The sequence below is a fragment of the Spermophilus citellus genome (assembly GCF_964194105.1).
Source record: "Spermophilus citellus genome assembly, chromosome: 3".
NCBI classification, from domain to species: Eukaryota; Metazoa; Chordata; class Mammalia; order Rodentia; family Sciuridae; genus Spermophilus; species Spermophilus citellus.
This window is the reverse complement of record NC_138184.1, coordinates 139211455-139226374: the sequence shown is the minus strand read 5'-3', so window position 1 is coordinate 139226374 and position 14920 is coordinate 139211455. Positions and strand designations below refer to the sequence as shown.

The following is a 14920-nucleotide window of genomic DNA, read 5'->3' as shown; positions in this document are numbered from 1 at the left end:
TTAAAAACTATGAAAAAAAGAAGAAAACGTTGAATAGAAATTTTTATTTCCCATCAATTTTCCGAAACAAAGTAATAATGCCAGATTTTCTGAAACAAAGTAATAATACCAGCTCATACTTTTGCAATGGTTGTTTTCTTACTTTTTAAGAAAAAGTCGTTTTTAAAAAGTCAAAATTTGGGTGATTTTATTGTACTTTTTATTAGGTAAATGGTAAAGAGGAACCATCTACCTTTGCATTTACATTTGAAATTGTTAAATTACTGATACAGAAAACAGCAACAGTAAAAGTATGTTTTAAATGAAGTTAACTGAAATCGTATATATTACAAAAAGAATTCGTTTTTTCCTTTTAGTTTTAGTATTTGTGTCAAGGTTAGTGATAGTTGACTTAGTTTTAGCTAGTAAATATATGTTAATAAGCATTTTTATTTCTTCTTTTATTTATGTTTATTTATTATTTTTCTTTTTTAGAACGGTATCGCATTCAGAGTGAACAATTTGAAGATCTTTGGCTCATAACAAATGAACTTATTCTCCGCCTTCAGAAATATTTTGAAAAACAGGGAATCAAAGATTTTGCATCTTCTTTTTCTGGATCCATACCCCTTCAAGAATATTTCGAGTTGATTGATCATCATTTTGAGGTGTGTATGATTATAACCCACATCATCTATAATCCCTAAATATGTGAAAGAACTGCTATAGAGTGAGAATTCTAGCATAGATGCTAGTAGGCTACATGCTCTGAGTTATTCCTGTGCTGATGGTGGGTTTCGCAAATTCATTCCTGCCCTCTTGCCTAGTTTGTGATCAGTTGCAGACATTTACAGAGTGGCTGCCTGGAGCTAAGCACGTGGTCTGGCCTTGAAACAGAGCTGATTTAATTCTCCCACATGGGGAATTAACCCTTGACCCCAATAACCTAGTGTTAAAACTGTTCAAGCTTATGGGCATCCATTTGGCTAACTAATTCTAGCAGGCCATAAATGAGGTGTGATTATAAAGTAAAGTGATTTTTTTTTCTTTTCCTTTTTTTAACAAGCACAGTAGAGCTTCTGCATCTGAATGAAGATTAACTACTTAAAATATTCTCTGGTACCTGGCATAATTGATGTGTAGTAAATGATGAATGATTAAATGTCTAAATAAATGAGATTTGACATTGCTATTTGGTGTTGAATCTTCATCTGTTGAAGATTAATTTGGTATTTGGAAAGAGACATGTTTTGTGAATGGGTTGGACAATGACCGTCATCATTCAAAAAATTCTGTATATTAAAAATAAAGCCAGGAGGCTCCAATTACTTTACCTATATTATAAACAGACTATTATAGGCAGTACAAAATAGGAAGTTTGAAAGAACTTTGAACATTATTCAAAAGCATTGGTTCCTAGAGTGACTAATTTTTAAGGACTAATAGATATTTCAGTTTATAAACTATGATATGTGTGTGTGTGTGAGAGAGAGAGACAAATGAGATGATTAGTCATGCAACTTATCAGTCATCCCTTGAACATTCTAAGACCACTGACTTTCACCTATCAAGACTTCTTTTAATGTAGTATGAACTTGAAGGGGAAATTTCAGGTACATGTAATTCATTTATGAATAATCATGTCATTATCACATAAATTGGATTAATTTGTTTTTTTTTTCATCTGTTGTGATAGTATTTTCTCGGACAGTATGTATTTGTCCAAATTGTGGCACCAAAATTTATAGTTTGGGGGAGAATGTTCAGGTATTTTAAGGATTGACAATCTTTGCATTTCTCTAGGATATGTTTTAAGATAGCCTTGCTTCTCTATGCCAAACTAGATTCTAATGGTTTATGAAAGAGAGTCCACAGAAAGACTATATTAATTACATATTTTTAATATTTAAAGTAGAGAATATTAAGTACTGTTGACTAATGAGTCTGACATACAGTTTTATCTTTTTATTTGTTTACTGGGAATTCCTTGGAATGTTTCCACATCACAGTGTTTCTTTTTGGGCAGGACTGAGAAAATATGGTAAACTATAAGCACTTTCCTTTGTTACATACAAAATAAAGGTGGCATGATTATGCTTACTTTTATTTCTGACCCCACTATCTGCTTTCAACCATTTTAATCATTGTAAATGTTGAATCAAGATGCTTTTGGAATCTAAGTGTCCCTTTGTGTAAGCAAGGCATGAATTTATGTCTGTTTTATTTATTGCTATAATTCTGAGTGCCTAAAACATTTCTTAGCCCTGGGATCAATAAATATCTGCTAAAAGTTGAAATTCTGACAAGTACAAACATTTTAGTCACTGCTGCTTGTTTATACATTGAAAGGAATGATAACCTGGCTGGTGTCTGAACATTGAGAATGTCTTTTAATTTTTTTTGTACTTCATAAAGTTAGGAAGTAAAGTATTATGGCAATAAATTATACAGTTAGATGAATGAATTATTGATAATTATGATACTATTCTTTTAAAAATTTAGTTGGTAAAAAATTGATAGTATTACTTAATTTTTGGTAATGAAAGTTTTTCCCCCTCCTCCAGGGAATATTCTTTGGTTTAGTTAACTACTTAATGCTTCTAAAATTGGGATTAAAATAAGTTAATAAAATTCTAGATTCTATCTTATATATAAGTGTATGTGGAGTATACCTGCAATGAAAAGAAGTTTGGTATGATTCTAGAAATATAAACCATAATATACTTGATTTCTGAACATTTTGGATATGATATTTATTTTAATTAGTTTATTACAGTTTTATAAAGTTCAATTACCAGTGCATTTGATCTGATCTCATGGAGTATTTCTTCTATGACTTTGGCTAGCTTTCTTTTATTTTATTGATATTAGATGTAAAAGTTATGAGATGTGTTATGGTGAGGAGTAATTTCTGATTCTCATTCCCCTAGCCTCTCAATCTTTCTTTCTCTCTTTTTAAATTTTTTCTCCAATACTTGGGATTGGATCAAGAGGTGCTCTTAACACTGAGCTACATCCTCAGTGCTTTTGATTTTTTTAGTTTGAGACAGGATCTTGCTAAATTGTCCAGGCTGGCCTTCAACTTGGAATCCTCCTACCTCAGGCTCCCCTATTGCTGGAATTACAGGTGTCCACCACTGTACCTGGCCTCAGTCTTCTATTTGGATGGATATTTTTGGTGTCCAGTTTCTTGTGTATCTTTTTAGAAGTATTCTACATAGTCACAGCTATGCTACTATACAGGCTTATTTTTAAAAACACACATGGATAGTATCATGAGACATACTATTCTGCATTATTTTGCTTTGCTTCTTTAAATGCATTTTTAGATAATATCACATGTCTGCACCTACCTTGCAGAATAGTTTTCTTTATTTAATTAGTTCTACTATTAATGGGCATTTGATGTTCAACATCTTAGTATACTAACAATAGAACATTTATGTTATGAGTATCCTTATATATACATTATTTTTTGCAAGCAAAGTTCTGGGTTAAATTCCTGGAAATGGAATTGTTAGATCACAAACTGTATTTTCAAAAGCTATTGTATTAACCTTTGGGTAAAACTTTTCCCATTTTTTAAAATCATATTTTTGTTCTTACTGAATTCTATTGAGTTGTGGTCCCATTGGTAGATACTTTTTAGATGTCATGGACATAACTTTTGTCTTTTTTGGTTGTTGCCATTACTTTTTACAGTTTGCCGTTTGTCTTATCACTTGGCTTGTAGTTTTTTTAACCATGTAGAATTAAATGTTTTTGGTTTTATTTTTTAGTACTTTATCAGTTTTAGTGTGTATGTGTGTGGGGGGCTGGCTTTTGACTCATACTAACAAAGCCCTTTATTGTGCTAAGATTAGAGAAAACAATTCTATTTTTTTAGTGCTTTTATTGTATATAACTTTTATTTCCTCCCAAATTGATTTTATTATAAAGAATGGGGAGAAATTCCTTCTTGTCCCCATGTACTCACTTATTAAAAAATATTTACCAAATAATCAATCTCTACCCCCGTGATACTGGATCACCTTTTCTAAATTTCCATATGAACTATTTGACTGTATTATCTATGTATTCATGTACCAAATACCATATTGTTTTAATTCCTAGAACTCTGTAAATCATTTAAATTTGTTCATTACCCTTTTTAAAACTTTTAGTGCCTATATTCTTACTTAAACATGTTTTGTTAAATCTATTTAACCTCAATTTAAGAAATTCTTTATTGTAGCTACGGATAAATGGTGAAAAATTAGAAGAACTCTTATCTGAAAGAGCTGTACAATTTCGGGCCATCCAACGCCGGCTATTAACAAGGTTCAAAGATAAAACACCAGCCCCTCTTCAACACCTGGATGTCTTGCTAGATGGAACCTACAAGCAGGTCAGTATGTCAGTGATAGTTTTCTGTCACTGGATATAATTTTTTTTCCTCACCCTAAAGTCATGTATGAGAATACCAAGATGAGGTATTTCTTTCCTGTTTATTATGATTACGATTATTATTAGATAATTCTTGGTATATCCTATAACTATCAACATAATTCTCTATCTTTACAAGAAACTGATTTATGCTTCTAGTTATGTCAGTTGATATTTTAAAATGGAATTTGTAAGCAGCTTAATTCAAAGAGTTCTAGTTCAAATGGATTTTGTTTCTCTTCTTTCTTTTCTCCTCTTCCTTGTGTCTTTCTGTAGTCTTATTATTTGTTCAGCTAGTGTGAAAAGGCTCTCCCTGTTAAGGCAGTATATCTCCAAACTGCTTCAAAATTATCATCCCTGACTTAGAATAATAATTTTTAAAATTTTAATTTCAGGAGTAATGTTCCTATCAGTTCCACTATAATGAACTCTTTTCTTGATTAGATTCTGACTACATTGTGTCTTTCATATTTTTACATAATATCACTGTCTTGTTTTAAAAATCATTGTTGGTGGTAGAATATTCTGATTTATTTTACAGTACTGAGTATTGAACCTAGGGCCTCATGCATGTTAGGCAAGTGCTCTACCACTGAGTTACATCTCCTGCTCTTTAAAATAGTATTTTAAAATTTTGAGACAAGGTCTTGTCTGGGCTGGCCTCCAACTTGGAATATCCTGCCTCAGACTCCCAAGTATTTGGGATTACAGGTGTATATCACCATGCCTGGCTGAATATTATTATTATTTTTTTTTATGTGTCTGAGATTTTATTAGCAGGACTGTAGTGGCCAGTTGCAGAAGAGAAGGGGGGGGGAGAGAGAGAGAGAGAGAGAGAGAGAGAGAGAGAGAGAGAGAGAAAGAGAGAGAGAGAGAGAGAGAGAGAGGGGAAGAGATGGGGAGAGTAAGAGAGGTAAAATAAAGAGAGAGAGGGAGAATAAGAGAGGGAGAGGGTGAGAGTAAGAGGGGAGAGAGAGAGAGGGTGAGAGGAGAGAGAGAGAGTAAAAGAGCAAGCACAAACAGGGTGTTGATATTCATGGGATTAACACAGGATGAGGAGGAGCAAGGCTAGTGGGCTGCTACTTCTTCATTGGCGGAGAGTTTGCGCCACTTCAGGGATTGGAGGTGCACCATTCAAAGTTCGAGCCATTCACAGATATTGGAGGTGACGGTTCGCATGCCTGAATATTATTTTTTAAATTGAGATTTTTAATGCAGTAGAAATGTCCTGTGCCATTCTAACAAATAATATAGAAATATTCCATGTATCCTTTCCCCACTTTTCTCCAATGGTAGTGTTTTGCAAAACTGTACAATGAGCAGGATATTGACATTGATAAAACTCACAGCTCTTATTCAGATTTAACTTGTACTCATTTGTCTAAATGTGTGTATTCTACACAATTTTATCACATGTTTAGGTTTGTGTATTCACCACCATATGCCAGATACTGAATAGCTTCTTCATCACATTTCCTTCATGCTACCCTTTATTACCACATTTCTGCTCTACTCTCTCCCCCTACTCCAATCTGTCGATTTTGTAAGGACAAATCAGATATTTTTCTCAAAGTTTTTTTTTTCTACAGGAAAGGAAACCGCTTGTGTATTTATATTGATAATCCACTTGCTTCTTGAAAATTTCATGATTATTTGAAAATTAGTACTTTGAGAGAAAGTCTGTAGAGTAGTGGGATACTGGGAAAAACATTGGGCTTGGGCTTGGAAGTCAAAGACCTTTATTCTATTACTCATTATCTGCAAGGCTTTTGGCAATTCCCTTACCCTCTCAGAACTTAAGTTTCTTTCTGTAAAATGGGATCAATACTGTGGTGTTGCAGAGACTATTCCGTAATGTATATGGATATGCTTTGTATATTGTTCTACAAATCCAGACTGCCAGTTTCTTTTATCCTGGAGTAATTATATGAGCCCCCTAGTTCTATAGGCACTGATGCCCTTTCTGACAACCCTTTTCAATCTCCTTATTGAATTTTTTTTGTCTTGGTTTGTATTCATTTCCTTCCTTCTTCACATTTCTTTGATCACTTGTCTATTTCATTCTTAAGCATGTTGTCATAATTGCCAGACTTGGAGCTGAAGAAATGCTCAGCCTTGTCTTTAATGATGCTCTCTCTTTTATTAGATACAATGGAAGAGGGATGTTTAAAGGGTCATTGAGGCAGCTTAATTTAATGCTTTACAATTTCTCTAAGTTTTTCTTTTCTAAAGGAAGCAAGACTTTTTTTTTTCTGTCTCTGTCTCTGTCTATCTCTCTGTCTTATTTTTTTCCCTTTTTCTTTTTGTTATGGGAAATTGAACACAGTGACACTTTACCACTGAGCTAGGTCCTCAACTTTTTAATTTATTTTATTTTATTTTGAGACAGGGCCTTGCTAAAGTTTCTAAGGCTGGCCTTGAACTTGGGATATTCCTGTCTTTGCTTCCCATGTAGCTAAGGTTTTAGGAGTGCTTTACCATCCCTCTCTCCTTCCTCTATTATACATTTTAAATGTGAAATTTTTTTTTCTACTTAGTGTTAGGTTTAGGAGTTTGTATGATTTGTAATATTAGAGACAAGAATAGTCAAAACTCTGGATTTTCATTTGAGTGCATATTTTTAAGTGTGCATCCTTTTCAGTTAACAAAAGATTAAATAAGATTTTGAATGAAAAATATGAATACTATGGGGAATGTGACTTAAATTTACTTTGCCATTCATTTTATAATATATGTTGAAGTTACATTATAGTGAGCTGTTGATTGTTCAGTTAGTTTCTTTTTTTAAAAGTACTTTTGTTTTTTAGTTGTAGATGTGTACTTTTATTTATTTATTTATTTATTTTAATGTAGTGCTAGCCCTCTACCACTGAGTCACAACCCCAGCCCTCAGGTAGTTTCTTGATCATAATAGTCATTTAACCTATCTTTAATTTTTAATGACATGATAAACATGAATATAATTTTCCCACAAAAATTACAATATTATACATAATGCTTAATTCCCTTCTGTTCTCTTTTGTATCTGCCCAGAAGTGTTATCATTATTTTTTGTCATTCTAGATATTTTCTTTTTTATATATATGTAGAAATGAAATATTGTTTTGTGAGGTTAAAGAACAACCTATGAAGAGTATGGTATCATATATATTAGTGTAACTGAATTCCTCTTATTTTTTCTTATAATAGTGTGTTCTGGAGTTCTTCTATATTAATCCATAGATCAACTTCTCTATTTGTAGTGGCTACATGGTATTCTGGGGTATGAACATTCTGTACTATGCATAAACCATGGTTTATGAAAGGAAACATTTTATTAGTATTTTAATGTTGAATCTAACACAAAGGAAAAAGTCCTTTTAGACAACTCTATTGTGATCAGGCAGGCATATCACATACCTTCAGTTTGCTGTTATCTTCATACCTTGCTTGGGTAGGGAGCATGGTTTGCTTGGTGGATTAGCCACGGCAATGAAATAATAAGCTCTGGTAGAGCCCCATCTTACTCTCCCTAGCATAACACACTATTATAAGTATTAAAAGTATTTTATTGATAAATTTAAAACTAGATCTGCCACGTTCTTGGAGTCCTTTTCTTCTTAGGAAAGAGAACTTTCAATTTTTCTCTCAGTCCTTTTGTTGATCTTAGTGCCACTTTGATTATCTCAGAAGCAATCAGCCGTGCAGTGATAGATTTAATTCTGTTTCTCTTGTCACCAGTATCTGGAAGATGCTATATTGTCAGCGTTTAAGGAAGCAATGGTCATTTGCTTATGTGAAAAATATAAGCAGAGACAATTATTTATTTTTCTAAAACTAGAGTGTAAGCTCTCTAAGGAGAAGGGATTATTTTGTCTTATTCATCACTCTATTTTTAGTATAATACATGTCTTGGCACAAAATAGGTGTTTAGTAAATATTCATTCTGTGAATGAATGATCTGTCGTCACTAATGAATATAATTTTCTGGAAACTCTGTGTCTTTGATGATAAAGGCACCACTACAAAGAACAAAGTTGCAGAGAATTCTTTGAGTACAGGCTCATGCATCATTAGGGTGATTTTTTCTAAAATACTTAAAAGCTGCTAAGAAATGGAAACTCTTTTCTCTCTTCCCAAATAACATAATTGGAGGAATCCGGCAAACTGACAAAGCCAGGAAAGGTTTATAGCTGCAAATTCTTGGCTGAGAAAAATTTTTTTTCTTTTTCTTCCTTTTTTTTTTTAAATGAGAGCGTGTGTACTGCAGTGAAATGTGAAATGATCATCTGTTGAACTGCCTCCATGCACATGGACTGTTTTTGAGGTTGAATCCCTTCATATTCTAAGTGGCATAAGAATTAATTGGGATTTTCCAGTATAAATATATTATAAAAATATATGTCCAGAAGCATGAAAATTTCTGATTCTCTTTATTTCCTGTTCATAGAATTGATGAACTCTTCCTCATAGAAAGGCAAAATTTCTTTCCTAAAACATATCCTTTGAGCAATCAGAATACAAAAATGTAGAATTAAAAGGCAATTTGGGCATTTCATGGGTTCTATATAGGCCAGGAACTGCTATGAATTTAAATAAAGTCATTCTGAAAATCAGAAAATGTAGCTTAAACTCTTGATAAACAAATGATTAAGCATTGCCAAGTTGGCTGTAATTTGAGGTAGTTTATATGGAATATTCATTCATATAATAGTAGGAGTAGACTACTAGGGTTAAAGTTTGGCTTACTATCTCTATATTCAATAATAGTAGCTATTATTACTCTTAGGTTACAGGAAGTTCCATTGACAAGGTACAGAAGTAGGCAAGTTCAGAGCAGACAGTATGGGAACTATATCTTTGATTTTTAGATATAAGTCTGAGCACCTGTAGTTTAGACAGTAAGCCAGTGAAGTGGGCTTCCAATCCTTGGATGACCTTGGGTTTAGATGCCTTTAATTATGGTACAGCAAGAGCCAATGTGTGAAAGCCATTGCTTTGCTTCTAAGGGTGCAGTAAAAATCCAACACTGTTTTTTTTAAGCACATTCTAATAAATACTGTAGGGTTTGAATTATATTCAGTATATCATAGGATAACAACTGAGAGCTGTTTTCATCAGTTTTTTCACCATTGTGACCAAAAGACCTGAAGAAATAATTTTAGAGGATAAACAGTTTATTCGGGGCTCACAGTTTCAGAGGTCTCAGTCTATAGATGTCTGACTAACTCCATTGTTCTGGGCCTAAGATGAGGTAGAATATCATGGAAGAAGGGTATGGAGGAGGAAAACAGCTCAGGGCATGGCACCAGGAAGTGGAGAGAGCTCTGCTTGTCAGATACAAAATATATACTCAATGGCCCCCAGTGACCCACCTCCTGTAGGCATACCCCACCTGCCTGTAGTTACCACGCAGCTGATCCATTCAAGTGAATTGATGCACTGATTAGGTTAATCATAACCCAGTCATTTCACCTCTGAACTTTCTTGCATCGTCTTATACTTGAGCTTTTAGTGGGACATCGAATATCTCAACCATAACAAAAGCTTTCTGTCTAGAGTCAGCTTGCCTGTGTTTCATTCCTGGTATTGTTACTTGCTAGCTGTGTGCTCTTAGGCAGTTACTTAAACAAACCAAAAAGAAAACCCTCCCTAAGCTTCAGTTTCCCCACTTTTAGAATGTTGATGATAATGGTGCCTCCTGCATGGGTTGTGAGAATACAATTGTGTAAACAAATTGCATGAGCGAGTGCTTGGTATACAATAAGCTCTCAACAAATGTTAATTATAGTTCTGGGAAATATTCATCTTTATTTGTCTAATAAGTTATGCTCATAAGTAGTGCTATTAATTGATTAAATGAAGATTATATTAATACATCATCTCTGAAACTCTGCTGTCAGCCTCACATATCTAGATATTAATTAAGTATCAGGGGGCTGGGGTTATATTTCAGTGGTACAACGCCTGCCTCGAACATGGGAGGCACTGAGTTCGATCTTCAGCACCACATAGAAATAAATAAATAAAGATATTGTGTCCATCTACAACTAAAAAATAAATAAAATTAAAACAAAGAATCAGGAAGATTTTTATCCTCAGAGGCAGCTCCCAAACTCCTCTAAGCATACTTATATCAGATGTTTGGTTCTGTAGAGGGTACCAAAGGGAAGGAACATGAGGATCACGGCCTCAAGTGACCTTCTTCTGAGACTCTAATTGTTTCATTTGCATGTATTTCTAAAAGAAAAATCAATAAAAACCCAAAACCATTTCACATACATACACACACGCACACACACAAACATACAACCACACCCATATCTATTGCATTGCAGAAACATTGTACCAAATTATAATTCAAGAACATATGCAAATGTTTGTTTTTCTAGGGGTTATTGCTTGTAACAAATTAATCAGTCAGAATTAGAAGATGACCACTTGAGCTCACAGTCCTCATACCCCTTCCTTTGGGTGTCCTCTCTAGAGCCAAACAACATCTGAAATGCATAGGCTTAAAGGAATTTGGGGGGCATTCACTGAGGATACAGGGTCTTACAATAGTTGTGGTCTGTGGACTTTGAATATAATTTATCTTAAAATTAACTAGGTTTGTCAATAGTTGTTTAAAGCAGACAGAGTATCAGTACTGCTTTCAGGCTATTGGGACTACTGACACACTTACCAATTGTGCTTAGTTATGTGCTTGTGTGAAGGATGGCACCATTATTTTGTCTCCTTCTAGGCCTGGCATCATGGGAATGTGACCTGCATTGTTACACAGAGACCTGTGTTTGGTTTAATGCTCTGCCATAGTCATCCTCAAAATCTTAATACCTTTAAAAACAAGAAACCCTGTATTTTTTAAAGTAAGATTTAAAAATATATACATATATTTTAATGATAGATGGACATAATACCTTTATTTTATTTTTAAAAATATGTTTTAAAGTTATACATGGACACAATATCTTTATTTTGTTTGTTTATTTTTTTATGTGGTGCTGAGGATTGAACCCAGTGCTTCACGTGTGCTAGGCAAGCACTCCACCAGTGAGCCACAACCCCAACCCTGTATTTTTATTTTGCACTGGGTGCCTCAAATAATGTAGCTGATCCTGACCCTGTTAGGATATAAATTTCTGATGGATAGAGTAAGACAACTGAGATTTCAAATACAGGGTTGAAGTACAGAACAACTATTTTACCCCTAACCCCAAATCACCTATAGGCTTCCCCAAATATGAAGAAAAGGGATTGCAATGGATGTCACTGATAGCTCCTCTGGGCAGTGTAAGGGCTTCTTTCTGGGCAGGTGTCTTGGTTAACTGGTCATGAAGCAGCCATGCATGATGAGTAACCTCGTCTAGACATAGTATCCTGCAGTTTGCTCTCTCTGGTCTTTTAGATTTCCAGTAGGTAGGTTACTGATTTCAAGATGCACCATCAGTAGCTTTGAGTTTTGATGCACATGAGGGTCAAATAATCATTTTGCTCCTATTTTCAACCACAAGTCATTTCCTATGTCTGTATAGGAGTCTTTAAAGTCATATCCCAATTTTTTGCCTGCATTCCTTTTCCAGCTACCACTATATCACACTCCTCTGGGCCATCCATCAAGCATCCCTTATTGAAGTTAGCCAGTGGTTGAAAGAAGGAGAGGGACTAGGAGTATCACTCTGGGAAAAGCATCTCAGGATTCTTACATGGAAAAGATCTGGCCTCTAGTGAATAAAGATTATTCAAGTTGTCGACCACAATTTCAATTGTTTGTATTCTAGAATTTGGGGGAAATAATCTTCCTTTTTGAAAGAACTTTGACCTGTACTTCCTAACTTTAGAGGCATAATGTTGAAAGAAAGTAATCACATTGCCTTACTTTCTCAATCACCTGAATGTAGTTTTGAAGGACCTGAGACGAAGTAAGGGAAAAGAGGTGAAATTCATGTTTATTCAGTATCTGTTCAGCTTGAAATAAATTTCCTTCAGTATTTTAATGCTTTCCATCATCTTGTGTGGGTGGCACTACTCCTATTTTATGGATGAAGAAACTGAGACTCTGAGCAGGTTAAGAAAGTTAATTATTCAGAGTTATACAGATATTAAGCAAATGTATTCCAAAGTCTGTGCTTTAATATATCACATGGCATTTTTACTTTAGTCATTGCCAGGTGGGATGTAGATATGCTAGATTTTTCTTAGTAAAGGTATGGTCAGGTTAAATAATAAGGAGATGCATAAAAACTGCTTTCACATATTCATGCTTTGAATGTTTATATATTCATGATCATCTAATATTCATCATGTATATACCTATCAGTAATAAAAGCTTCTGGAGAGTTCCCTAAATTATGATATATCTAAAAATTGATATATTTTCAAGAGGAAGAGGGGGACTTTGTTAATTTGTGAACTTACACAGTTTTTTTTTGTAATTGAATGCTAATGCTTATTACATTTGGCAGAAAAGTTTTGGAAAATAATTTCTCTTTCATGTTATAAAATATTCACATACATTTGTTATTCGAAGCAAGACTGAGTAAATTGAAATAGGGGAAGTTAGATTTACCCTTTGGTTTGGCTTATGTTTTGATGCTTTTATGTGTGCTGAAATCTTCCCCTGCTGTGAACACTAACCCTCTGTTGTAGCAGAGGGAAAATGTTTACTGATCTAAAAGTTTGTGTCAGATGACATATGTGTGATGTAATGACTGATAGTCATTAATGTTCTAGAAAGGCACTTGGCTAATTTTTCTCTTCTTCAAAACAGAGGCTATATTAGGCTTAATTTTAACCAGAGATCCTGTGGTTTGGAGTTTGCTATTTGTTACTTTTTCTGTACTTAAAACTTCCTTCCACTCTGTTTATTTGTATGGTATTGATATAAGAAATCATTTTAAGTCACGCAGATGTCTGAGAGTGTTTTGGTCCGTGACTTTTTAAATGAGCCTGATTTTGGCTGATAACACAAAGGAATATGTGATGAAACCATTCAGAGACCCACTTCCTTCATTGCCATTGGCAAGTAGAAACAATGTGCTGATAGACTGAAAAGGAGCTATAGAGGACATGATGTTGTTGTTCAACTTGTTTTCTGTATGATCACGTAAAAGCTAAAGAAAATTATGTCTGTAAAGGTGCTAGAACATTGGATGAGAAAGTAGGGCACAAGAATTTGCAACTATATATTTGAGGATGAATGGGAGTGGTAAAGAAATGATGGCAGTAAAAAAAAGGAGTTTACATGTTTTCACCCTATAATTTCACTCTTGGATATTTAGCTAAGAAAATAGTTCACAAAGGAAAAAATACATTCATCAAGTTGTTAATATTAATTAACAATAATATTATAATATTAGTTTCATTTGTAAGAAATTTCAGTATTGATTACCAGCTTTCCATAGTTTGAAAATGACTAGTGTTTTTGAGTACTACTATTTGATGTGGTGTCATTCACATCATTATTTCATTATTTTAAAAGCTAGACAACCATAAACCATTTCATATAGTTGAAGAAAGCAGTATATGAAATAGTATATAGTAAGTAACAAATAATGAAATAGATATCTATAATAGATAAGTGTGAAAATATTTGGAAGGAATAAAAAAACTGAAAATAGAGTGTTTTAGATAAGTTTAATATCTTAATTTAATATTCTGATCATAATTTGATGAGAATAAATATTTTTTTGTAACAGTGTGAATGTACTTAATACTACAGTACTGTATACTTAAAAGTAGTTAAGATGGCAAATTTTATGTTATGTATATTTTATCTGAGATAAAATATAATACCACAAATAATCACTTTTTTTGTAAAATGGGATGTGGTCACAAACTCCTGGTCGTCATTGTTATTTTCTGAGTGAGGCATTACTTTTTTATGCATATACTCTAAAAACTTATTTTTCTGGTCTCAGAATGTTTAGAGCTTTGGATTATCATTCCATATATGAATTGGTTTATTCCTGTTTATTCAAAAGAGAGCAATTAGATAACTGAATGGTATGTTGGAACGAATATATGGGTAAGAGTGGGTGGTCTCTTGCTCTGTCTGACCCTCTTACACCTTCAGCTAAACTAAAGAAGTATACAAAGCTCTTTCACAAGTATTTAAAATTTTCTTCACTCAGGTCAGAGTACAATCTAGAATGCAGTCTCCAAAATTTACATCAGTGTATCATTATTCTGTTCAGTTTCTGTGTGACTGCATGGTCTAGACCAATGTTGTCCAAAAGAAGTTTGTCCAAGCCACTAATGTGAACCACATATATAATTTTTAATTTTCTAGATGCCATGTTAAAGGTAAAATGAAACAAATGAAAAAAATGTTTAACAACATATTTTATTTAGCTCTACACATACAAAATATTATCATTTAAACATGTAATCAAATAAAAGTTATTAATGAAATGTCTTATATTTTATAGCAGGTTTTCAAAATCTGGCTTATTTTATACTTGCAGTCTATTTCAAGTGCTTAGTAGCCACATGTGGCTAGTGTCTGCTTTATTGAACAGTACAGCTGAAGACATAG

At 33.6% G+C, this 14920-nt stretch overlaps 1 protein-coding gene across 6 annotated transcripts in view; it reads left to right on the top strand.

The window, feature by feature from the left end:
- BBS9 (Bardet-Biedl syndrome 9) overlaps positions 1–14920 on the top strand; it is a 512444-nt gene that overhangs the window by 273895 nt on the left and 223629 nt on the right. For all 6 annotated transcript variants that reach the window (XM_081288277.1, XM_081288276.1, XM_081288275.1 and 3 more), the window contains 2 exons: positions 475–647; positions 4214–4366. In XM_081288277.1, the coding sequence (XP_081144403.1) occupies positions 475–647; positions 4214–4366 (326 nt within the window). The remainder of the gene's footprint in view (positions 1–474; positions 648–4213; positions 4367–14920) is intronic.